This window comes from Antedon mediterranea, chromosome 4 (assembly GCF_964355755.1).
Source record: "Antedon mediterranea chromosome 4, ecAntMedi1.1, whole genome shotgun sequence".
NCBI classification, from domain to species: Eukaryota; Metazoa; Echinodermata; class Crinoidea; order Comatulida; family Antedonidae; genus Antedon; species Antedon mediterranea.
In genome coordinates, this window is record NC_092673.1 from 3,159,809 (window position 1) to 3,186,701 (window position 26,893).

At 36.5% G+C, this 26,893-nt stretch overlaps 2 protein-coding genes across 3 annotated transcripts; one reads left to right on the top strand and one right to left on the bottom strand.

Annotated features, from left to right (window-relative positions):
- The first annotated feature begins 421 nt into the window (after nt 1-421).
- LOC140046276 (eukaryotic translation initiation factor 3 subunit A-like) lies at nt 422-13,685 on the top strand. 2 transcript variants are annotated; one of them, XM_072090856.1, is made up of 19 exons: nt 422-559; nt 973-1,163; nt 1,540-1,697; nt 2,098-2,261; nt 2,565-2,623; nt 2,734-2,874; nt 4,234-4,442; nt 4,966-5,137; nt 6,714-7,028; nt 7,695-7,877; nt 8,314-8,451; nt 8,845-9,054; nt 9,608-9,712; nt 9,894-10,007; nt 10,132-10,254; nt 11,216-11,369; nt 11,489-11,585; nt 11,756-11,884; nt 12,039-13,685. In XM_072090856.1, exons 1-19 carry the CDS (start codon nt 511-513, stop codon nt 12,901-12,903), a joined length of 3,576 nt encoding a protein of 1,191 aa, XP_071946957.1. In that variant the 5' UTR covers nt 422-510; the 3' UTR covers nt 12,904-13,685. The 2 variants fall into 2 exon arrangements, with proteins under 2 accessions (XP_071946957.1, XP_071946958.1); XM_072090857.1 differs by having other exon boundaries at nt 12,042-13,685.
- Nucleotides 13,686-14,017: 332 nt separating this feature from the next.
- Nucleotides 14,018-15,993, bottom strand: LOC140047890 (grpE protein homolog 1, mitochondrial-like). The gene is made up of 4 exons (XM_072092917.1): nt 15,707-15,993; nt 15,077-15,227; nt 14,716-14,946; nt 14,018-14,623 (listed from the first exon to the last, which is right to left on the bottom strand). Exons 1-4 carry the CDS (start codon nt 15,796-15,798, stop codon nt 14,429-14,431), a joined length of 669 nt encoding a protein of 222 aa, XP_071949018.1. The 5' UTR covers nt 15,799-15,993; the 3' UTR covers nt 14,018-14,428.
- Nucleotides 15,994-26,893: the final 10,900 nt, after the last annotated feature.

Consider the following 26,893-nt stretch of genomic DNA (forward strand, 5'->3'; position numbering starts at 1 on the left):
GGAACATATTTTTTGGCTTTATATAGAAAATCAAATTGTTTACAGATAATATTTCTAACATAATGTGAACTACATTATTAGTTACAGATGCTTGTTTGTAGACTAATTGCCTACAATTATTAGTTTTAATTATAAATATTATCTTAATTTAATTTGATTTACGGTAATTAGTGGAGAAAGATTTGTTTCTGTCAACATTAATATAATCTTCCCTACAATGTAAACATTTGATTTAGATTAATTTGATTAATTATTTGCCAACAAAATTAGTGCGATAGTACTGTATTTAGTTAGTGCTAATTGTTAGTAAATCTGATTGGTCAGAAGTACATCACGACGTAATACTGAAGTTAAATGTCGCCCTCTATAACTGGTGAACCGCCGTTTCTCATCGCCATCTTCCTTTCAAGGTGTTCCTCCATGTGTTGAGGGTGTCGAGGGTTTATTTGCTATTTTAAACCCATTTATACCCTTTTTAAAAAAGTCTTATACCTAAATAAGCATATCATTATGCCTATATATTTTCAAAAGCCAGAAAATGCTCTTAAAAGAGCAAAAGGTAAGGCTGTAATTAGGAAATTTATGAAATCAATGTGTCCGATATCTCGCCGGCTGGCTAGGCAACCCAACCAGATTATTGCAAAATCCAAAATACCATGCTCCAGTAGGCTACTGTAGTACTAGAGAGAGTAGGCTTGGCCTAGTGTCCAGCTGTTGGTGCTTGACCGAGCCTATAGACCAGCTAGTAGTAGTGTGCCGTGTGAACTCTAGGGCTTACCCTATCTAGCTATAGGCCTATATATATTAATTATTATTTATAAGCGGCAAGCCGCAGTAACTACTTTTTAATATCACCATCTGTATCGGCTTGGACTTTTTTTGGCACTGTATGATGATGGTTTGCATTTATCTAGGTTAAGCTAGCTAGTGTAAAGTTTTATATTAAACATGTTATTCTTATGTGCATTGTAGAGTTTATTGATGTTGGGAAGAAGCAGCCTGCTTTGGATGCATTGTATGATGTCATCAAAAGTAAGAAACATCGAACCTGGCAAAAGATCCATGAACCCATCATGAAGATGTACCTAACATTATGTGTGGAGCTCCGCAAGAGCCACACAGCTAAAGAGGGGCTGTACCAGTACAAAATCATTTGTCAACAGGTACAGTAATCTTAAAACAAAATGAACGGTTGGGTGGGGCTGGAATGTTGCAAATGTCATCATTGTAACAAATCATAGACCTTGTTAACAAAAGTCATTGACACTAAAGCTCTGTCTACACTATCAAACTTTATATGACAAAAAAATGTGAAGTACCCAAATATGGAAGTGATATGCACAAATATGGTAGTGCTATGACATCATCATGTCCATATATGGGCAAATCACATTTTTTGTCACGTAATGTTTGATAGTGTAGAAAGAGCTTAACAAGCTAGATTCAACAAATAAAGAGTGATAAGACCTCAAATACTACTAGTAGTAAAGGTAGTATTGCCATCTTACTGTATGAATATATTTAATGCTTTTTCTCCAGATGAATGTGAAGTCTTTGGAAGATGTCGTCAAACAGTATTTGGACATGGCGGAGGAAAAGACTGAAGAAGCCAGAAAGGAGTCTGAGGAAGAGGCTAAGAAGGTACATGGAGAGATAATGGTGGTGGATGATCTTGACAACATCACAACACCAGAAAGGTAAACAGATAAAGTCATAAATGATCAGTGCATTTTAAAAAATGGGTCCATGTAATTGATAATGTAAGTTTAATCATATGAATCCTAATTATTTTTTGTATTTAATTTTTTTAATTTGGTATAAAATACTCAAAAACAACCAAAGGAAAAGTGTACAATAATTACGCCTAAACAGTACATAAAAATAACAATAAAAATAAACAATTAACATTATTTAGAACAATTCATTAATTTTTTCCCTGAATAGGAGTTAAATAGTTATAGGGAATTGTCATGTGTCCTTTAACAGGGCCGGGGCGTCCCAAATGGGATGCTACTGTGTAGTGTGCTCAAAGTAAAATGTTTCCATATGACATTTTTATTCTAAACTTACTAAACTGTTTGTTAAATTTACACACAGCTTGCTCCTGAGTGCGGTCAGTGGAGAGGACACGCAGGCACGTACAGATCGTGTCATGTTGACCCCTTGGGTCAAATTCCTCTGGGAATCTTACCGTCAGTGTCTGGATCTGTTGCGTAACAACACTAAAGTTGAACAACTTTATCACATCATTGCTCAGAATGGTAAGTATTGCGCAACTTGTGGCGAAAGACTGGAAAAAAGTTTTATATATAACACTGCCAACTTGTGTCTCTATGTGGCTACTTCATATATCATAATGATCTTCTAAAACTGGTGTCAAGGATTGTCCAGCACATGCCTTGCATTGACATTATGTCATTGACACAGTCGCTTACCCATCTACCACATATATACATCCACAATGGAAATCTCAAAATTATAGAATGCGTTTTACAAAAAAGTCAAAATGTATACAAAGAAAACATAAATTGTTTTATTATTTCTGATATTCGTTCCTTTTATAGCCTTCAAGTTCTGTGCTAAATATACCAGAAAGACTGAATTTCGCAAACTTTGTGACAACGTAAGTAAAACATTTCATATATTAACAATTATCATATTATTATCTTGTAATATTGCTTCACATTTAGTGAGTATGTATTATTAATTTTTATGTTATTTTCTCAAAAATAGTTGCGCTCTCATTTGGGGTTGGTACAGAAGCACCACAACCAACAGACTGCAATCAATTTGAACAATGAAACGAGCCAACAGCTCAACATGGAGACCAGGCTAATGCAACTGGAGACGGCCATCAGCATGGAACTCTGGCAGGTAAGTCATTGATGCCATTTATGAGGTTTTTGATTTGCGACAACTTATCTATGCATTGTCCTGGGCCTAAAAATCACCGAAATCGAGTGAAGAATATCCTAATGCATACAATGAATTGAAATCAAATCACATCTTTATTTGTTCTATATATAAAAAAGTGTGCATGAAAAAATTGTTTTCCTCAACAGAAATATGGTAAAACAAACAAAACATTCACAAATACATTTGATGAAATTACAATTTATAAAAATAAGAATAATTAAAACATGCATCAATAATCCCATAAAAAAGTACTGTATTGTATTTAGGTTAAAATTATATTCCAATTTCAAAACTTTAAAATTTATATATTGGCTGTGCGCTATTATGATCTAACAATCTTTGAGTTAAAAATATGCATGGAATTTGGCAGAAATGACAGCCGGTTTCTTGACGTATCAACTCTAGAAGCCCTAACTTCTATCTAGATCAAAAAGATACAGATTAACATAATGATAAAACTCTAGACTGGCTGACACGTCATTGATTGCAGCCATCCTGTTTAACATATGCGAGTGTAGACACTGGTGGTCTCAACAGTCACCTAACTGTCTCCATTAGAAGAGATATAGAATAGATAAAATATGATGATTGTGCACCTGGAATAATCACACGCTATTATTTTATTGCCATTTTAATAATTTACATAATAAAGTATATACATAGAAATTGTGTTGCTCTCAGTCCGTACACAAAACAAAACGGTGCAAAACCAAGACAAAAATGAAGTGATCTCGGGCTATTATTTCATTCTCATTTGCATAACTTGCATACTAAATATAATTATATACATAGAAAATTGTGTTGCTCTCAGACCGTAAACAACGGTTCAAAACAAGACAAAACTGGAATAATCTTGGGCCATTATTTCATTTCCATTTGTTATATGCAGAGCGTAGATCATTATAGTAATAATATATATATATATATATTTTATCTGTATTTTATTGTTAACCGTTTTTGATGTTGTATTGTTTTATGTTTCAAACCTGTTAGTGGCGGTATTTATCGCTGTTGGTTTTGATTGAATAAAATAAAAATAAAATAAAAATAAAATAAAATATATATCCTTAGAAAGAAGAAGGGGGCGAGGGGGTTGTGCGGGTGACAAAAACAATATTTAATATGGCAGTTGCATTGTTTGATGGAAAATTTTGACCCCCACATCACATCACCAAGTTATTTTTAGGCCTTTCAATAACTTATAATTGTATTGCTTAACTCTACTGTTGTTGACATGTGTCACTGTTGAATACTGATAAATTAAAATAAAAATTATTCTAAATTTAAATTATCATAACCCATTATTTATGCCTACAGGAAGCATACAAAGCAGTTGAAGATATTCACAGCCTGATGGGTTTATCTAAGAAACCTCCAAAACCCCAGATGATGGCTAATTACTACCAGAAACTTGGTCTTGTATTCTGGAAATCTGGAAATGCGCTTTTCCATGCGTGCGCTTTACATCGTCTACTCCAGTTGTCTAGGGACCAGCGCAAGAATCTTACTCCAGAAGAAACTCAGAGGTAGATTATTAATGTGTTATTTATTTCATGACTATGTTGCTTGGCAAAATAGAATTTAGCCAAGTATGGTACTTGTGTGTTTGTTAGCACGATAGCGCCCACACTTTTAAATTCTGAAATTTAGAATGTAAATAGGTACCATATACTTACAGAACATGAAATTCACGAAACTCTGTTCATTATTAACTTAAGAAATAAAAAAAGAAATAAAATGTGTATTCTTTTAACATGGACTGAAATATCGTCATGCGCCCTCTGTGGTAATACTTCGCTCAGTTTCTGAGTGCTTTCATTTTAGATATTGCCATTATTGAATCTATCTGAGTCTGATATTGAGTCTATGCCCGGGCAGAACAAATAAATCATGAGTCTGCCATTGTTCTCCTTCACATAGATATAGTAGTAAATGGAAGGGTCTTGTTACAGTATTTGAATTAGTGTTTTGTATACAGCTTGCACAGATGTTATCTAAAATTTAATTGTAACAAAAATGAGTAATATTTCTTATTTTTTATTTCTTTAGAATGGCGTCCCGTGTCCTATTAGCAACATTAACTATCCCAATTTCTCCGCCACGTAATGATATCGGTAACATGTTGGACATGGGTAATACCGCAATTGAAAATCAACGTAAATTAGCCAACTTGTTAGGACTTCAAAATCCACCAACCAGAATACAATTGATTAAGGATTTGGTAAGTATGACCAGGGATTTTTGCTTTGTATAGAAATTGTACAAAGGTAAAGGTCTTTCACTATCAAACTAAAGTGTGATGTGCCCAAACATGATAGTGATATGCCCAAATATGGTAGTGATATAACATCATGTCCATATATGGGCACATCACATTTTGTTGTCACATAAAATTTGATAGTGTAGACAGAGATTTATAGTATAGATAAACAAATTAAAATGTATTTTATTCTGTGATGAACACCTAAGCCAGAGATATGATCAAAGCTTTGACTTAGGATTTGATTATCTTTCATGTTTAATGTACAAAACACTAATTCAAAGTAAAACGACCTGTAGGAAGACCAAGAAATAACTGGATGAATCAAATAAAGAAAGACTTGCAAGGACTAGTAGTAGGGATAACGATGTAAAATTAAAAGTTAATATTTTGCAAACAAATTATACATTGCCTGTTAGTATTTTGTATCAATATTATAATAAAGAAAGAATTATGAAAATATGACTTGTAGTTTTCGAAATATAGGGTTTAAAACATCGCCGAAGAATTTCAATGCATTATTTTCCCGTGTAATTGGACAGGCCTGACACCATGTGACTTCACGGCACTTGCGAGAAAATTATTCCGCTGTGTATTGATTCGCGTCAACCAATCAAAGGGCGAGAATCCAAAATCGTTCAACCGTGAGACATGAGGAGCGGTCGAATGCGAAGGTTTGATTGGCTTGCAATGACATCATACCATAAAATGGCGTTTTTGTAGTTGAGCCTCTCGGAATTTTCCAAAAATTATTTTTAAAATGGACAAAACAGCTATTTTTCATGGTATATGGGCTGTTACTATGAAATATTCGAATTATATAGACCTCATATCGGGATAAAACTGTTTTTTTAGCACTTAAAATTAATATTTTTCTTAGTAACAAGCACATGGTATGTGGAACTATATTATCTTGGTGTAGGAATAAAATACATTTTGAGGTCATAAGAGGCTCAACTACAAAAATAAGGTTGAAAATGGTAGGTCATTGAGCCTTCCGAGGGTTTCGTAGTAAACAAAAGCTATACGCGCTAGGCGATAACGATCTTTTAACCACTATATTAACATTTTTGGTTGAATGAAATGAAAATAAAAAATACTTGATCTTATAGAATAATAGGTAAATGAATATTTACTCAAAAGGACATTTTCATAATTAATTTATTTTCAGAATAATTACCTAATAAAAAGTGTTTACCAAAGTAAAAAAATACCGCGTCAATGACATTGCGCGCATAGTAACGTGCGCGCTGTTTAATCGTGGTAATGAAAATGGAGTCAGCTCTCGGTATCCCTACTAGTAGACACTAACACAATAACAAACCATCCTGCCATAAACAGAAAAAAATGGAAACAAATTGTGGAAAGCGTAATGTCGGAAGACGGAAAACGTTAGCAACAACAATCATGTTCTGAGAGAATCCTATCATCTGTCCAGTATTATAGGCAAATTCTCAAATACAGTGTCACACATATCACATGTGATGCCTGTAACATAATACAGGTGCCACAAGTTATCAGTTTATTTCTCATACAGGTTAAATACAACGTAGTGCAGTTTGTACACCCACAACTGGCAAATCTTTTCAACTACATGGAGGTTCAGTTTCACCCCCTGAAGCTTTGTAAACGCTTGGTTGAGGTTTTCGACTACCTACGCGAGGGAAACGAGTTGGATTACTCGCAGTATGTTCCGTCCCTTGAGAAGAACACCATCATTCGCCTTCTGAAGCAAGTGTGTCAGGTTTACCAGACTATACAATTTAAGCGCTTATGCGAGTTGGTGCCGTTTGCCACGCCGTTTCAACTGGAAAAGATTATCGTAGACACTGCTCGGAACGGAGATGTTTCTGTAAGTTTATATGAAAAATAGTAGTCAAGTTGTTATTGTTGTATATGATTATTCATAGCTGAATAGAATATGTTGCCAAGTAATTACTGTAGTTTACCAATATTACCCTGGAAGTCATTCCTGCCCCGTCCTGGGATTAATATAACAATTCTGAAAATTATATTTATAAACTGTATATCTCCTGGTATAATCCCACCCAGGTGGTCAATGCTTAAAGTAATTTTTACTTGTTTTGATCTCCTTTCACACATTGTTTTCTTTTTTCTTTTCTTATTGTTCATATTTCTGTTCCTTTTGTTCAATGTGTGGAAAATAAATAAATGAAACAAACAAAACAAAACCCACCTAGAACACAAAATTTGGCCGATTTTGGGTGAGTGGGACTATACCCAGGGAAACCCTTATTCATTAAATAAATGATTGGCAAGCATTTCTTGAAAAACTCTTCTGAAGTTGATAGAGAGAGGCCTACATCCAGACAAAAGGGGATATGTCTTTCTGTGAAATCGGACATAAAGTAGGTGGTGGGATTAGACCCGAAGTGGGATTATACCGGAGGATATATGGTATATATTATTATATTTCTATTGAACCTTTCTCCTCTAAACTCTAGAATAAAAAAAGGTGCAATTTAAACAATTTTAACTTTAATTTTCAACATTAAAGGTAAGAATGGATCATGGAACTCAATCGTTGAGCTTTGGAAAGGACATGTCTGTGTCCACTACCGAATCAACTGAAGGACCAAAGCTTCAGCCAATGCCTGCTGAACAGATTCGTAACCAGCTTACTGAGATGTCATCGGCTCTCCACAAATCACTTCAGTTGATAAAACATCAAGATATCAAGGTAATTTTATATACTTTCAACATATTTTAATACATGTGTGGTTTCTTGCAATATATACGATTGTGGATAATAATGTAGCTATATCAATGTTTCACTTGCAAATTGAATTTCTACATACCACATGATAGAGTGAGTTGAGTTAGACAGTGGAACCGTAGTTATGTAGCCATAACATCGGCAAGGGTTCAAGGCTCATTCGTTCCATGGTTCTGGTGGTAGAACAATTCTTCTCGAATAAAGACTATAAACTGTAGGTCCAGTGTACACATCTAGCTCCTGTGCACTTCAAAGAACCTAGTACATCTTTTGAGACGAGTAGGGGTTACCCCAGTGTACTAGTACACACACAGCCTTGTTTCGCTTTTGTATTCACGAAAGTTATCTTTATTTTTTTAATATTGGTAGTAAAAATTGGTATTGTCTTGTTATATTTCAGGCTGACCTGATTGACCAGAAGCAGAAGATAATTCGGAACTATCTTCGTACCGCCCGTAAAGAACACGATCTTATCTTGGCCCGTCGTCATATCATTGAGGAGCGCAAAGAGAAGCTGGAGAGTATTAGCACCCAGAGAGTAAGTCATTTCCACGCTATTGTATAGAAACTAAAGTAGTCTGTCTAAACTATCAAACTAGTTTGACAAAAAGTGTGAAGTATGGTAGTGATATGCCTAAATATGGTAGTGATATGCCCAAATATGGTAGTGATATGACATGTCCATATATGGGCACACATTTTTTTGTCGCACATAAATTTTGATAGTGTAGACAGAGCTTTAGGATATTAGAATTACGTTTTTATTCTGTGATGAACACCTAAGCCAGAGATATGACCAAAGCCTTGACTTTGGATATGATTATCTTTCATGTTCTGAGAGAATCGTATCATCTGTCCAGTAGCAAATTCCTATCAATAAACAACAAGAAAATAATTATCGTGACTAATTAATATTAACTGTTACATTTAGGAAAAAGAGGAACAGGAAGAACAAGAGAAGCAGCAAAGATTACAGCGTACTGCGGAAGAACAAAGGTTGAAACGAGAAGCAGAAGAACGCAAGAAGAAGAAGAAAGAGGATGAACTGAAGGAGATTCAGAAGAAACAAGCTCAACAACGTTTGGATAACCTGAAGCAATCGGCTTTGGGAAAGAAAGTTATTGAGAAACTTAACAAAGAGGTATGTCACTTGTTATTAGAGAGCTTAGCATATAAAATAAGGGGTTAGATCATTGTTGATATTAAATTTAAAATGATTAAAGACACGTTCGTGTTTTTCACAAACTGCATTTTATATACAATCAAATATTATATGAGCCTATCGTGATAATTTATTTTGTCTATAAGCGGTAAAAATGTGAAATATTAAGGAGATTTTAATGTATTGTATGTATTGATCAATCGATTGTGAAGGAAATAATAACTTTTCAGCGAAAATACCGGGATTTCCTCAATTTGTATTAACGGATTCTGTCAAAAACAGAAAGATAATGAATGCAGCAACTACACATCAGGTTAGGCCTTTAGCTATCGTACGATGTTTGTATGTTAAGCAGTTTACCAGCTTGGCTTACAAACCTTAGCCTAGCTAGAATAGGCCTTAATACTGTCCATGTGAGGACATTCAACGCGAGCTACTTAGGTAGTGCATTGTTTCCCTCTCTTTATCATATTTAACCATACGTTAAACAAGCTAGCAAGGTTAATACAATGTACTTTATTTTGCTTTTCAGGAGCTTGAATCTCTAGATGTCGATGATATCTATGCAAAGCAGATTGAACAGCTGGAAGCAGAAAAGAAAGAATTACAGAATAGACTGAAGACACAGGAAAAGAAGGCAAGTCACAGAAATGCATAAACATGCCCAGTTACCACTAGTAGTAGTTCTAGCCGTTTTAAGTTCAAACTAGAATCACTTTTACTAAAATTTTGTGTTCATGTTAGCCGTGATTGGACACAATCAATATTCAACAATCTAATAGTTTAGTGAAATATTTAACTTGTTATCTTGTTTATAGGTTGATTACTTTGAACGTGCGAAACGCGAGTTTGAGATACCACTGTTGAAAGAACAGTACGAACACGATAAGGTTGATGTCCGCGAGACGTGGGAAAAACAAGAAGATGAGAGGGTATGTTACCAAAAGTTGTTCAGAAATAGTCCCTCATTTAAGTATGTAAAGGTATATGGTAAATAGGAAATTAGAAAAAGGATTACGTTTTTCCACAAAATATTGTCATTTAAACTTCTTTTAGATAACATTGATCAAAGAAGAGCAGGCTCAAGCAGAAAGTAGTTGGAAAAGACTCTCCCGAATGGCTAAGGATCGTGATGACTTCCTGGACAAGCTTAAACAAGCCCGTGGCTCTGTCTATAAAGTAAGTATTATTTCTTTAATTTATTGTTATCCCTTAATAGCCGTATTCAACGTTCACACTAAGGGAAATACTTGCCATTAAAATTGAAAAATTCTTAATTTAGAATTTATTTTTTTAATGTTTTTTCTATCTAAATCCTTAAAGATTTATTGTCCCTTGAAACACAAAAAATGAAGGTCAAAATATTCTAAATTTAAATTGGCCATATCAAATAATATTAAAGTTATTCACTTTAAGTCGAAAATTCGAGCCAAAAACAACAAGTTTACGTAATTAACAGGTAAATTAATTTGATTACATTTCGTCTGGAAAATGTCGCGAGCGAAAGTAAACAAAAGATTTCAAACCATGAGTATGCATTATGCATGATGCTAATTAGGATTGTTTACAACTCGTCACGGTTGAGAAGGTGTTTTCACACAGATCGCGAAGAAATTTTGTGATTATGCATACAGAGTAGCCAAACAAGCACGTTGCATTATAAGATATGTTTTGATCGAAAACTTTGACTGGAAGTCAAAGTAAATTTTTGAACAAAAAAATGTCTTTTTTTTTTTACATTTTTTTAGAATTAGTCAAAGGGACAATGCATCTTTAATTTATTATTGACTGTATGTATATATTTTATATGTAAGGGAAATATATTTAAGTGTTATTAGTTAATATGCCACTTTAATTTGTTTAACTTAAGAATTTGAGAGCCACTTAAAAACACCATACTACTAAATAGCATTACATAAAAGATCGCTACTTCCAAAATGTCCATTATGTCAAATTATTTCAGAATTCTTTAGAGGTTTGCATGGCAAATAAACGCTAGTAAAGTTAGGTTTGCCGTACACCATGTGATTTTAAAAAAAAAAAGTTTTGTTTGGCTCGATGTTTCAGTTGTTGTGCTACAACCGCGTTCTCAGTTGAGATTACCCTTTGTTTACCAGTACTTTGTTTTCACAATTTGTAGGAAAAGCTCAAGAAATTTGAGGAACTGGTTGCGGATGAACGCAAATTGCGCTTGATGGAACGGAAACAACAGCGCAAAGAGGAGCGTCGTGCTAAGTGGTTAAAAGATAAAGAAGAGGAGGAACAACGTATTCGTGATGAAGAAGCTAAAAGACGTGTGTAGATAATTTACTATTTTGATCATATTCGGTCTTAGAATTGATTCGCTGTATAAGTTATATTTACTTAAAATAAATGTTATTTACCAAAATTGATAATTACAATTTTTTTCCAGAGCGAGAATTGGAACGTGAACAGCAAGAGAAGGAGGAGGAAGAGTATCGACAGAAAGTTGCGAAACTCCAGGAGCAAGAAGCGAAGCGACGCGCAAAGTAAGTTATTATTTTTTATTTCTCGTTTTATATTACCATAGTCCTAATTCTTTGATTGAATACCATGCTTACTGCTAGCTCATCTTTGTTCATACAATTTTGATATTTTAAGGCAAGTTCTATGCTATTCAATTGATGCAAATCCAAACAAGTAAACATTTTATTTTCAGGGAGAAAGAGATTGAAGAAAGACTGGAGAAGGAGAGAATGTCTGGAGGAAATAGACGTTTCGAAGCACCTTCCCGGGAAGAGAATAGAGACTGGAAACGTGGCGAATCTGAAGTTGAAAATACTGATAGGTAAGAAACTAGTTGAAGAAATATTATTAGTTGCATTCACCGCTGTTAACAATTCTCTGCCTATCATTATTATTATCATTATTATTATCATTATTATTATCATTATTCGTCAAATGTAAATTGCTGTTTACTTGATTTGCCATTTTATTTATAGTAGTGACGGACCATGGCGACCTAAAGGAAGAGAAGGTGGAGGTTGGCGAGAAAGAGTTAAAGCGAAAGAAGATAGTTGGAAAGGAGAAAATTATGAAGATTCTAAAAGTAGCTGGCGTGGTGATAATGATGATCGTCGGAGGGACGAAGAACCACCAAGAAGAGACGATTACGAACGTGAAGGCGGTCGAGAAGAACGTGGTGGACGTAGAGTTGACGATGATGGAGGAAGTTGGAGAAGCGGTCAACCAGATGACGGACCTCGTCGAGGTGGTGAAGGTGCGTGGAGAGGTAGTGAAAGACAAAGAGACTTTGGTTCACGAGGAGGTGACCGTTACGAGGATCGTGGTCCACGAGGTGGTGACCGTTACGAGGATCGTGGTCCACGAGGTGGTGACCGTTACGAGGATCGTGGTCCACGAGGTGGTGACCGGTACGAAGATAGAGGGCCAAGAGGTGGTGACCGGTACGAAGATAAGGAACCTCACCGTGTACCAATGCGTGATAATAGAGGACCAGATGAACGTGATGGTTGGCGTAGTAGTAGGGATGATGGGCCACCCAGAGGTGATTGGGGCAGAAGTAATCGTGGACCACCTAGAGATGAGCGTCCACCACCATCCGAAGATCGTTGGACAAGAAGTAGTGACCGTGACAGGCCACGTGACGGTGGATGGGGACGAGACCGAGATGAACCACCTTCTGATCGAGGCGCATGGAGAAGAGGCGGGGGACGTGAAGCACAAGAGTCGAAAGAGTCTTCGAGCTGGAGGGGGAGAAACGACGGTCCAGCACGCGAAGAGAAGAAATCTGTCGAAACCCAGCCTAGGCAGGATGATGATGGCTGGACAACAGTATCACGTTAAAACAAAATTGAATGCAAATTAAATTTACACAAAATAATGAATAGTTAAATACAATAAAATTTACGACATTATTTTGAATATGCTATATATTGGTTAAGTTTTGTGAGAGCAGCTTTTTACACTTTTACCGATTTTCTCATCTCCACCTTTATGCTTTATTTTTTCTAAATTAATGAATACGATTATAAAATGAAATGTGCGGAGGGGGTTGATTATGTGATTGGTAGTGACTAACGCCTAAAATTAGAAAGAAATAAGGTGGCACAATGATAATAATTATTTGAACTGCAATTTTATAATTTGTTGGAATCATTTTTAAAGATTTTCTGCCATAGATATTATGATAAAGAATGCCTGCCAATGTATTGGATATGTACACCAGTGTATGTAAAATCATTTAGACCAGAATAGTCTTTTCCATCAATTGCATTTCCTAACATAATTGAAACAAATCGTATATTTTATTTGCACATCTTATAACCTATATATTTAGTATCTATATTATACTTACATAAGTTGCATGTTTATATAGCCATTTTTTAAAAAGGGGTGCTTGATGATTTAATTGTCTGAAATTGGAAATTTAAAAAAATACCATGGATTGTATACATTGTTGCCATCATCATACCCATAATAAGTAATCTCTGGATAATTACAATTCCTACTAAATGTTACTGCCTGGCCCCTTGTTTTTTTTAAATTGCAAAACAAGCAAATCTGAGGTGTATTGCATATCAAGTGATGGTCATGTGTACTATTAAATTACGTGATGGAAACATTAATTTTGTTTGTATCTGTTCAAAGTGAGATAAATGTCCACCTTCTGTGACCACAGATAAAATGTGTGCCAATGCTGTATAGGTGGTTGTTTTCTGTATTATATTGTAAGTATAGATGCTTATTGATTTTTTTTCTTTGAATATTTACATACTGTAGTAGTAGTAGTATTATTTGTGGAGTACAACAAATGTTGGTTATAATGATATACAAATAATGTTTATATTATGTGGAATGGTAAAACTAATTTCATGAGGTGAAAGATGAAAATATATAAATATATTATCCTCGACATTGGATACTGTACACGATTTAAAAAAAAAAAGAAACTTATCTCAGAATTACACCAATATATAGACCATAATTGTTTATTTTTAAATACAAGGTACACTATACAGCAGTATTACATGTAAACAGCACTTTCTGTGTAGGCCTATACTGTTGACATTACTGTATTCATGATTAACCCAATGGCAACTGTGCTTTTTAGTTTATATATATTTCAAAATTTGTTTTATTCTTTCAGGGTTTATGCAGGCAAACACCATCCAGAAACAAAAAATATTGTACTTCTATATACCGTAAATTTGTAAGTTATAATTGTTTTAAAAAAAATTCTCATTGATTCGCAAAAAATAATGTTGCATTATTACAAAGAAATGTATCTTGTACTATAGAGCCCGAATCTGGTCCCACATGCTTTTATTTGTCTAGGTCAGTGTGCACCTGATAGTAGATATACTATATATCATGGTGCCTTTGCTACACCCACAAGTGCAGGGCGTATTGTTCTATTGTGAAGTTTGTAGCCAACTTTGGTTACCACAGCTACGGTGCCTGGTTCTTTTCCCTCGACAACCGATTCAAATAAAGCTTCATGTTGATTTGGGTCAAACTTCTCTCCTAGAGGATCTATTTTTAAGAGGTGGTTTCTAGTGAAGACCTGAAAGATTAAACATGTTCAACTGTTAACGAACACCATTACGGTACTTCAATTTATTAGGATATACTGTAAGTAGTTTATTATTATTCTACCTTTTGTAATTGTGTTTCTGTCATCGTAACACCATTGAATAAGTCTTTTAGGTGGCTGTTAGAATTCAACTCGGTTTCTGGTACACTCTCCGTTGCTTTTGACAGAATGTCGGCAACCTCTAATAAGTCTTTACAAAAGTCTTGAATGGCAAAACGTCTGCTATCTTCCAGCTGTTTTTGATACCTTGTGCGGGTGTTTTCAACTTCTGCAAGAGCCCTCCGATATTTATCCTGAAAATAGAATTGTAATGAGTCGTATAATTTTAAAAGAACCTCATCACATAATAAAATTCATTATAAAGTAGCAATATATTTGTTTTTATATATTATTATTTAGGTATTTGGTAGCAGTAGATCTAACCGATGTTTCCTTCAGTTCATTTTCAAGTTTAGTCTTTTCTTCCGCTAACTTCTTTCCATTCTCACTTAACTCCTGTGTTTTGCTAGTGCTATCTTTTTGTTCTGCTTCTGAAGGTTTGTGTTCTTGAGCTTCTGATGATAAACTCGGTATCCTGTTGAGAATAAATAAGAATAGGGTCAAAGTCTTTCTGATCATTCTCTCCTCACCCCACATATAATTACTTCATTGTATTTATTATCCTGTGCTGTATGACAGTGTATGTTATTGTTATATTATTGTGGAAATAAATTAAATTAAAAATAGCCTGGATGTTACTAAAGACTTATTTTAAAGAATAATTATCAAGTATATAATAGTAAACCTGGTCATCTAAGTTCATTTCTATGATGATTGATCTTACGCCCCCAGCTAGGCCTGGTTTCCACGGATAACCGTTTCCACCACGGCGGGTCACCAACAAGCCCGTCTACTGCTGCATGCTTTACACTCTGTACTACCTAGTTTATAGTAGTAGGCTAGCCTACTAGCTGACTGATTGCGTAAGATCGGTTTCATAAGATTTTATTTCGTAAGGTATGACACAAAGTTTACAGAAACATGGTAAATGATATAAATATAAAGTGTGCTTACCTATATGTATTTAAATTACTAAGAGGAATACGGTAAAATCTAGAAAAACGTAAACATTTGGAAATTACGTGCGTGTTCATGGTAGTCGCCATCTTTAGTATCCCAGCAATCACCGGCGTGAAGTTGGTTACTTATTCCTTATTCGATATTCAATTTTTTTTGTGAAGTTGGATCCTTATTCGACATTCACATTCACATGTATGGGGCGCAATATGTGTAATATTTTAATTAAATGATTTTATACTTACGGCTTAGATTAACTAGGGCTATGATTTATAGGGCTATAACTTCGTTATAAACAGCATGGACCGGGATGACGATACATGGGTTGGGGCTAGTAGGGTCCAGTCGTTTCAGAAAAATACCACTTGCCCCGGTCCATGCCGTCTAGCTGTCATTTTACGCCATTTTAAAACCTTACTACAATTTAATGTTTTTTAAAATAAAAAATGCAATATACCGGATGATTTATAGGGCTATAATTACGTGATAAACGGCATGGACCGGGATGACGATACATGGATTGGGGCGAGTAGGATCTAGTCATTTCAGAAAAATACCACTTGCCCCGGTCCATGCCGTCTAGCTGCCATTTTACGCCATTTTAAAAGGTTACCACAATTTAAGTTTTTTTTTTTATAAAAAATGCAATATAACCGTATGATTTATAGGGCTATAATTACGTTATAAACGGCATGGACCGGGATGACGATACATGGGTTGGGGCTAGTAGGGTCCTGTCGTTTCAGAAAAATACCACTTGCCCCGGTCCATGCCGTCTAACTGCCATTTTACGCCATTTTAAAACGTTACTACAATTTAAGTTTTTTTTAAATGAAAAATGTAATATTACCGGATGATTTATAGGGCTATAATTACGTTATAAACGGCATGGACCGGGATGACGATACATGGGTTGGGGCTAGTAGGGTCCTGTCGTTTCAGAAAAATACCACTTGCCCCGGTCCATGCCGTCTAGCTGCCATTTTACGCCATTTTAAAACGTTACTACAATTTAAGTTTTTTTTAAATGAAAAATGTAATATTACCGTATGATATATAGGGCTATAATTACGTTATAAACGGCATGGACCGGGATGACGATACATGGGTTGGGGCGAGTAGGGTCCAGTCATTTCAGAAAAATACCACTTGCCCCGGTCCATGCCGTCTAGCTAGCATTTTACGCCATTTTAAAACGTTACCACAATTTAACGTTTTTTTTTATAAAAAATGAAATATAACCGAATGATTTATAGGGCTATAATTACGTTATGAACGGCATGGACCGGGATGACGATACATGGGTTGGGGCTAGTAGGGTCCAGTCGTTTCAGAAAAATACCACTTGCCCCGGTCCATGCCGTCTAGCTGTCATTTTACGCCCTTTTAAAACGTTACTACAATTTAACGTTTTTTAAAATAAAAATTGCAATATAACCGGATGAAATATAGGGCTATAATTACGTGATAAACGGCATGGACCGGGATGACGATACATGGATTGGGGCGAGTAGGATCTAGTCATTTCAGAAAAATACCACTTGCCCCGGTCCATGCCGTCTAGCTGCCATTTTACGCCATTTTAAAACGTTACCACAATTTAAGTTTTTTTTTTTTATAAAAAATGCAATATAACCGTATGATTTATAGGGCTATAATTACGTTATAAACGGCATGGATCGGGATGACGATACATGGGTTGGGGCTAGTAGGGTCCTGTCGTTTCAGAAAAATACCACTTGCCCCGGTCCATGCCGTCTAGCTGCCATTTTACGCCATTTTAAAACGTCACTACAATTTAAGTTTTTTTTAAAGGAAAAATGTAATATTACCGGATGATATATAGGGCTATAATTACGTTATAAACGGCATGGACCGGGATGACGATACATGGGTTGGGGCGAGTAGGGTCCAGTCATTTCAGAAAAATACCACTTGCCCCGGTCCATGCCGTCTAGCTAGCATTTTACGCCATTTTAAAACGTTACCACAATTTAACGTTTTTTTTAATAAAAAAATGAAATATAACCGAATGATTTATAGGGCTATAATTACGTTATGAACGGCATGGACCGGGATGACGATACATGGGTTGGGGCTAGTAGGGTCCAGTCGTTTCAGAAAAATACCACTTGTCCCGGTCCATGCCGTCTAGCTGTCATTTTACGCCATTTTAAAACGTTACTACAATTTAACGTTTTTTTAAATAAAAATTGCAATATAACCGGATGAAATATAGGGCTATAATTACGTGATAAACGGCATGGACCGGGATGACGATACATGGATTGGGGCGAGTAGGATCTAGTCATTTCAGAAAAATACCACTTGCCCCGGTCCATGCCGTCTAGCTGCAATTTTACGCCATTTTAAAACGTTACCACAATTTAAGTTTTTTTTTATAAAAAATGCAATATAACCGTATGATTTATAGGGCTATAATTACGTTATAAACGGCATGGACCGGGATGACGATACATGGGTTGGGGCTAGTAGGGTCCTGTCGTTTCAGAAAAATACCACTTGCCGCGGTCCATGCTGTCTAGCTGCCATTTTACGCCATTTTAAAACGTTACTACAATTTAAGTTTTTTTTAAATGAAAAATGTAATATTACCGGATGATATATAGGGCTATATTTACGTTATAAACGGCATGGACCGGGATGACAATACATGGGTTGGGGCGAGTAGGGTCCAGTCATTTCAGAAAAATACCACTTGCCCCGGTCCATGCCGTCTAGCTGTCATTTTACGCCATTTTAAAACCTTACTACAATTTAATGTTTTTTTAAAAAAAAAATGCAATATACCGGATGATTTATAGGGCTATAATTACGTGATAAACGGCATGGACCGGGATGACGATACATGGATTGGGGCGAGTAGGATCTAGTCATTTCAGAAAAATACCACTTGCCCCGGTCCATGCCGTCTAGCTGCCATTTTACGCCATTTTAAAACGTTACCACAATTTAAGTTTTTTTTTAATAAAAAATGCAATATAACCGTATGATTTATAGGGCTAAAATTACGTTATAAACGGCATGGACCGGGATGACGATACATGGGTTGGGGCTAGTAGGGTCCTGTCGTTTCAGAAAAATACCACTTGCCCCGGTCCATGCCGTCTAGCTGCCATTTTACGCCATTTTAAAACGTTACTACAATTTAAGTTTTTTTTAAATGAAAAATGTAATATTACCGGATGATATATAGGGCTATAATTACGTTATAAACGGCATGGACCGGGATGACGATACATGGGTTGGGGCGAGTAGGGTCCAGTCATTTCAGAAAAATACCACTTGCCCCGGTCCATGCCGTCTAGCTAGCATTTTACGCCATTTTAAAACGTTACCACAATTTAACGTTTTTTTTTATAAAAAAATGAAATATAACCGAATGATTTATAGGGCTATAATTACGTTATGAACGGCATGGACCGGGATGACGATACATGGGTTGGGGCTAGTAGGGTCCAGTCGTTTCAGAAAAATACCACTTGTCCCGGTCCATGCCGTCTAGCTGTCATTTTACGCCATTTTAAAACGTTACTACAATTTAACGTTTTTTTAAATAAAAATTGCAATATAACCGGATGAAATATAGGGCTATAATTACGTGATAAACGGCATGGACCGGGATGACGATACATGGATTGGGGCGAGTAGGATCTAGTCATTTCAGAAAAATACCACTTGCCCCGGTCCATGCCGTCTAGCTGCAATTTTACGCCATTTTAAAACGTTACCACAATTTAAGTTTTTTTTTATAAAAAATGCAATATAACCGTATGATTTATAGGGCTATAATTACGTTATAAACGGCATGGACCGGGATGACGATACATGGGTTGGGGCTAGTAGGGTCCTGTCGTTTCAGAAAAATACCACTTGCCGCGGTCCATGCTGTCTAGCTGCCATTTTACGCCATTTTAAAACGTTACTACAATTTAAGTTTTTTTTAAATGAAAAATGTAATATTACCGGATGATATATAGGGCTATATTTACGTTATAAACGGCATGGACCGGGATGACAATACATGGGTTGGGGCGAGTAGGGTCCAGTCATTTCAGAAAAATACCACTTGCCCCGGTCCATGCCGTCTAGCTGTCATTTTACGCCATTTTAAAACCTTACTACAATTTAATGTTTTTTTAAAAAAAAAATGCAATATACCGGATGATTTATAGGGCTATAATTACGTGATAAACGGCATGGACCGGGATGACGATACATGGATTGGGGCGAGTAGGATCTAGTCATTTCAGAAAAATACCACTTGCCCCGGTCCATGCCGTCTAGCTGCCATTTTACGCCATTTTAAAACGTTACCACAATTTAAGTTTTTTTTTAATAAAAAATGCAATATAACCGTATGATTTATAGGGCTAAAATTACGTTATAAACGGCATGGACCGGGATGACGATACATGGGTTGGGGCTAGTAGGGTCCTGTCGTTTCAGAAAAATACCACTTGCCCCGGTCCATGCCGTCTAGCTGCCATTTTACGCCATTTTAAAACGTTACTACAATTTAAGTTTTTTTTAAATGAAAAATGTAATATTACCGGATGATATATAGGGCTATAATTACGTTATAAACGGCATGGACCGGGATGACGATACATGGGTTGGGGCGAGTAGGGTCCAGTCATTTCAGAAAAATACCACTTGCCCCGGTCCATGCCGTCTAGCTAGCATTTTACGCCATTTTAAAACGTTACCACAATTTAACGTTTTTTTTTATAAAAAAATGAAATATAACCGAATGATTTATAGGGCTATAATTACGTTATGAACGGCATGGACCGGGATGACGATACATGGGTTGGGGCTAGTAGGGTCCAGTCGTTTCAGAAAAATACCACTTGCCCCGGTCCATGCCGTCTAGCTGTCATTTTACGCCATTTTAAAACGTTACTACAATTTAACGTTTTTTTAAATAAAAATTGCAATATAACCGGATGAAATATAGGGCTATAATTACGTGATAAACGGCATGGACCGGGATAACGATACATGGATTGGGGCGAGTAGGATCTAGTCATTTCAGAAAAATACCACTTGCCCCGGTCCATGCCGTCTAGCTGCCATTTGACGCCATTTTAAAACGTTACCACAATTTAAGTTTTTTTTTTATAAAAAATGCAATATAACCGTATGATTTATAGGGCTATAATTACGTTATAAACGGCATGGACCGGGATGACGATACATGGGTTGGGGCTAGTAGGGTCCTGTCGTTTCAGAAAAATACCACTTGCCGCGGTCCATGCCGTCTAGCTGCCATTTTACGCCATTTTAAAACGTTACTACAATTTAAGTTTTTTTTAAATGAAAAATGTAATATTACCGGATGATATATAGGGCTATAATTACGTTATAAACGGCATGGACCGGGATGACGATACATGGGTTGGGGCGAGTAGGGTCCAGTCATTTCAGAAAAATACCACTTGCCCCGGTCCATGCCGTCTAGCTAGCATTTTACGCCATTTTAAAACGTTACCACAATTTAACGTTTTTTTTTATAAAAAAATGAAATATAACCGAATGATTTACAGGGCTATAATTACGTTATGAACGGCATGGACCGGGATGACGATACATGGGTTGGGGCTAGTAGGGTCCAGTCATTTCAGAAAAATACCACTTGCCCCGGTCCATGCCGTCTAGCTGTCATTTTACGCCATTTTAAAACCTTACTACAATTTAATGTTTTTTTTAAAAAAAAATGCAATATACCGGATGATTTATAGGGCTATAATTACGTGATAAACGGCATGGACCGGGATGACGATACATGGATTGGGGCGAGTAGGATCTAGTCATTTCAGAAAAATACCACTTGCCCCGGTCCATGCCGTCTAGCTGCCATTTTACGCCATTTTAAAATGTTACTACAATTTAAGTTTTTTTTAAATGAAAAATGTAATATTACCGGATGATATATAGGGCTATAATTACGTTATAAACGGCATGGACCGGGATGACGATACATGGGTTGGGGCGAGTAGGGTCCAGTCATTTCAGAAAAATACCACTTGCCCCGGTCCATGCCGTCTAGCTAGCATTTTACGCCATTTTAAAACGTTACCACAATTTAACGTTTTTTTTTATAAAAAAATGAAATATAACCGAATGATTTACAGGGCTATAATTACGTTATGAACGGCATGGACCGGGATGACGATACATGGGTTGGGGCTAGTAGGGTCCAGTCATTTCAGAAAAATACCACTTGCCCCGGTCCATGCCGTCTAGCTGTCATTTTACGCCATTTTAAAACCTTACTACAATTTAATGTTTTTTTAAAAAAAAAATGCAATATACCGGATGATTTATAGGGCTATAATTACGTGATAAACGGCATGGACCGGGATGACGATACATGGATTGGGGCGAGTAGGATCTAGTCATTTCAGAAAAATACCACTTGCCCCGGTCCATGCCGTCTATCTGCCATTTTACGCCATTTTAAAATGTTACTACAATTTAAGTTTTTTTTAAATGAAAAATGTAATATTACCGGATGATATATAGGGCTATAATTACGTTATAAACGGCATGGACCGGGATGACGATACATGGGTTGGGGCGAGTAGGGTCCAGTCATTTCAGAAAAATACCACTTGCCCCGGTCCATGCCGTCTAGCTAGCATTTTACGCCATTTTAAAACGTTACCACAATTTAAGGTTTTTTTTTTATAAAAAAATGAAATATAACCGAATGATTTATAGGGCTATAATTACGTTATGAACGGCATGGACCGGGATGACGATACATGGGTTGGGGCTAGTAGGGTCCAGTCGTTTCAGAAAAATACCACTTGCCCCGGTCCATGCCGTCTAGCTGTCATTTTACGCCATTTTAAAACGTTACTACAATTTAACGTTTTTTTAAATAAAAATTGCAATATAACCGGATGAAATATAGGGCTATAATTACGTGATAAACGGCATGGACCGGGATGACGATACATGGATTGGGGCGAGTAGGATCTAGTCATTTCAGAAAAATACCACTTGCCCCGGTCCATGCCGTCTAGCTGCCATTTTACGCCATTTTAAAATGTTACTACAATTTAATTTTTTTTTATAAAAAATGCAATATAACCGGAAGATATATAGGGCTATAATTACGTTATAAACGGCATGGACCAGGATGACGATACATGGGTTGGGGCCAGTAGCGTCCAGTCATTTCAGAAAAATACCACTTGCCCTGGTCCATGTCGTCTAGCTGTCATTTTACGCCATTTTAAAACGTTACTACAATTGAACTTTAAAAAAAAATGCAATATAAACGCATGATTTATAGGGCTATAATTACGTTATAAACGGCATGGACCGGGATGACGATACGTGGGTGAAATGACTGGACCCTACTTGCCCCAATCAATGTATCGTCATCCCGGTCCATGCCGTTTATAACGTAATTATAGCCCTATAAATCATGCGTTTATATTGCATTTTTTATTTAAAAAAAAGTTAAATTGTAGTAACATTTTAAAATGGCGTAAAATGGCAGCTAGACGGCATAGACCGGGGCAAGTGGTATTTTTATAAAATCACTCGAACATACTCGCCTCAACCTATGTATCGTCATCCCGGTCCATGCCGTTTATAACGTAATTATAGCTCTATTATATCATGCATATATATTGCATTTTTTATTTTTAAAAACGTAAAATTGTAGTAACGTTTTAAAATGGCGTAAAATGACAGCTAGACGGCATGGACCGGGGCAAGTGGTATTTTTCCAAAATGACTAGACACTACTCGTCCAAACCCATGCATCGTCATCCCGGTCCATGTCGTTTATAACGTAATTATAGCCCTATAAATCATACGTTTATAGTGCATTTTTTATTTTTAAAAACGTTAAATTGTAGTAACGTTTTAAAATGGCGTAAAATGACAGCTAGACGGCATGGACCGGGGCAAGTGGTACTTTTCTATAATGACTAGACCCTACTCGCACCAACCCATGTATCGTCATCCCGGTCCATGACGTTTATAACGTAATTATAGCCCTATATATCATCCGGTTATATTGCATTTTTTATAAAAAAAAGTTAAATTGTAGTAACGTTTTAAAATGGCGTGAAATGGCCGCTAGACGGCATGGACCGGGTCAAGTGGTATTTTTCTGAAACGACTGGACCCTACTAGCCCAACCCATGTATCGTCATCCCGGTCCATAGCGTTTATAACGTAATTATAGCCCTATAAATCATACGTTTACATTGCATTTTTTATGAAAACCTTAAATTGTAATAACGTTTTAAAATGGCGTAAAATGACAGCTAGACGGCATGGACCGGGGCAAGTTGTATTTTTCTGAAATGACTGGACCCTACTCGCCCCAACCCATGTATCGTTATCCCGGTCCATGCCGTTTATAACGTAATTATAGCCCTATACATCATACGTTTACATTGCATTTTTTATGAAAACCTTAAATTGTAGTAACGTTTTAAAATGGCGTAAAATGACAGCTAGACGGCATGGATCGGGGTAAGAGGTATATTTCTGAAATGACTGGACCCTACTCGCCCCAACCCATGTATCGTCATCCCGGTCCATGCCGTTTATAACGTAATTATAGCCCTATATATCATCCGGTTATATTGCATTTTTTATAAAAACGTTAAATTGTAGTAAGGTTTTAAAATGGCGTGAAATGGCAGCTAGACGGCATGGACTGGGGCAAGTGGTATATTTCTGAAACGACTGGACCCTACTAGCCCTAACCCATGTATCGTCATCCCGGTCCATGCCGTTTATAACGTAATTATAGCCCTATAATCATTCGGTTATATTGTATTTTTTATATAAAAAAAACGTTAAATTGTAGTAACGTTTTAAAATGGCGTAAAATGATAGCTAGACGGCATGGACCGTGGCAAGTGGTATTTTTCTGAATTGACTGGACCCTACTTGCCCCAACCCATGTATCGTTATCTCGGTCCATGCCGTTTATAACGTAATTATAGCCCTATATTTCATCCGGTTATATTGAATTTTTTATAAAAACGTTAAATTGTAGTAACGTTTTAAAATGGCGTGAAATGGCAGCTAGACGGCATGGACCGGGTCAAGTGGTATTTTTCTGAAACTACTGGACCCTACTAGCCCCAAACCATGTATCGTCATCCCGGTCCATACCGTTTATAACGTCATTATAATAGCCCTATAAATCATTCGGTTATATTGCATTTTGTATTTAAAAAAAAAAATTGTAGTACCGGTAACGTTTTAAAATGGCTTAAAATGACAGCTAGACGGCATGGACCGGGGCAAGTGGTATTTTTCTGAAATGACTGGACCCTACTAGCCCCAACCCATGTATCGTCATCCCGGTCCATGCCGTTTATAACGTAATTATAGCCCTATAAATCATTCGGTTAAATTGCATTTTTTATTTAAAAAAATTAAATTGTAGTACCGGTAACGTTTTAAAATGGCGTAAAATGACAGCTAGACGGCATGGACCGAGACAAGTGGTATTTTTATGCAATGACTGGACACTACTCGCCCCAACCCATGTATCGTCATCCCGGTCCAGGCCGTTTATAACGTCATTATAGCCCTATATATCATCCTGTTATATTGCATTTTTTATTTTAAAAAACGTTATATTGTAGTAACGTTTTAAAATGGCATAAAATGATAGCTAGACGGCATGGACCGGGGCAAGTGGTATTTTTCTGAATTTACTGGACCCTACTTGCCCCAACCCATGTATCGTCATCCCGGTCCATGCCGTTTGTAACGTAATTATAGCCCTATAAATCATACGTTTACATTGCATTTTTTATGAAAACCTTAAATTGTACTAACGTTTTAAAATGGCGTAAAATGACAGCTAGACGGCATGGACCGGGGTAAGAGGTATTTTTCTGAAATGACTGGACCCTACTCGCCCCAACCCATGTATCGTCATCCCGGTCCATGTCGTTTATAACGTAATTATAGCCCTATATTTCATCCGGTTATATTGCAATTTTTATAAAAACGTTAATTTGTAGTAAGGTTTTAAAATGGCGTGAAATGGCAGCTAGACGTCATGGACCGGGTCAAGTGGTATTTTTCTGAAACTACTGGACCCTACTAGCCCCAACCCATGTATCGTCATCCCGGTCCATGCCGTTTATAACGTAATTATAGCCCTACAAATCATTCGGTTATATTGCATTTTTTATTTAAAAAAATTAAATTGTAGTACCGGTAACGTTTTAAAATGGTGTAAAATTACAGCTAGACGGCATGGACCGGGGCAAGTGGTATTTTTCTGAAATGACTGGACCCTACTCGCCCCAACCCATGTATCGTCATCCCGGTCTATGCCGTTTATAACGTAATTATAGCCCTATATATCATCCTGTTATATTGCATTTTTTATTTAAAAAAACGTTAAATTGTAGTAACGTTTTAAAATGGCGTAAAATGACAGCTAAACGGCATGGACCGGGGCAAGTGGTATTTTTCAGAAACGACTGGACCCTACTAGCTTAACCCATGTATCGTCATCCCGGTCCATGCCGTTTATAACGTAATTATAGCCCTATAAATCATTCGGTTATATTTCATTTTTTTTATAAAAAAAAAACGTTAAATTGTGGTAACGTTTTAAAATGGCGTAAAATGCTAGCTAGACGGCATGGACCGGGGCAAGTGGTATTTTTCTGAAATGACTGGACCCAACTCGCCCGAAACTATGTATCGTAATCCCGGTCCATGCCGTTTATAACGTAATTATAGCCCTATATATCATCCGGTAATATTACATTTTTCATTTAAAAAAAACTTAAATTGTAGTAATGTTTTAAAATGGCGTAAAATGGCAGCTAGACGGCATGGACCGGGGCAAGTGGTATTTTTCTGAAACGACAGGACCCTACTAGCCCCAACCCATGTATCGTCATCGCGGTCCATGCCGTTTATAACGTAATTGTAGCCCTATAAATCATACGGTTATATTGCATTTTTTATAAAAAAAAACTTAAATTGTAGTAACGTTTTAAAATGGCGTAAAATGACAGCTAGACGGCATGGACCGGGGTAAGAGGTATTTTTCTGAAATGACTGGACCCTCCTCGCCCCAACCCATGTATCGTCATCCCGGTCCATGTCGTTTATAACGTAATTATAGCCCTATATTTCATCCGGTTA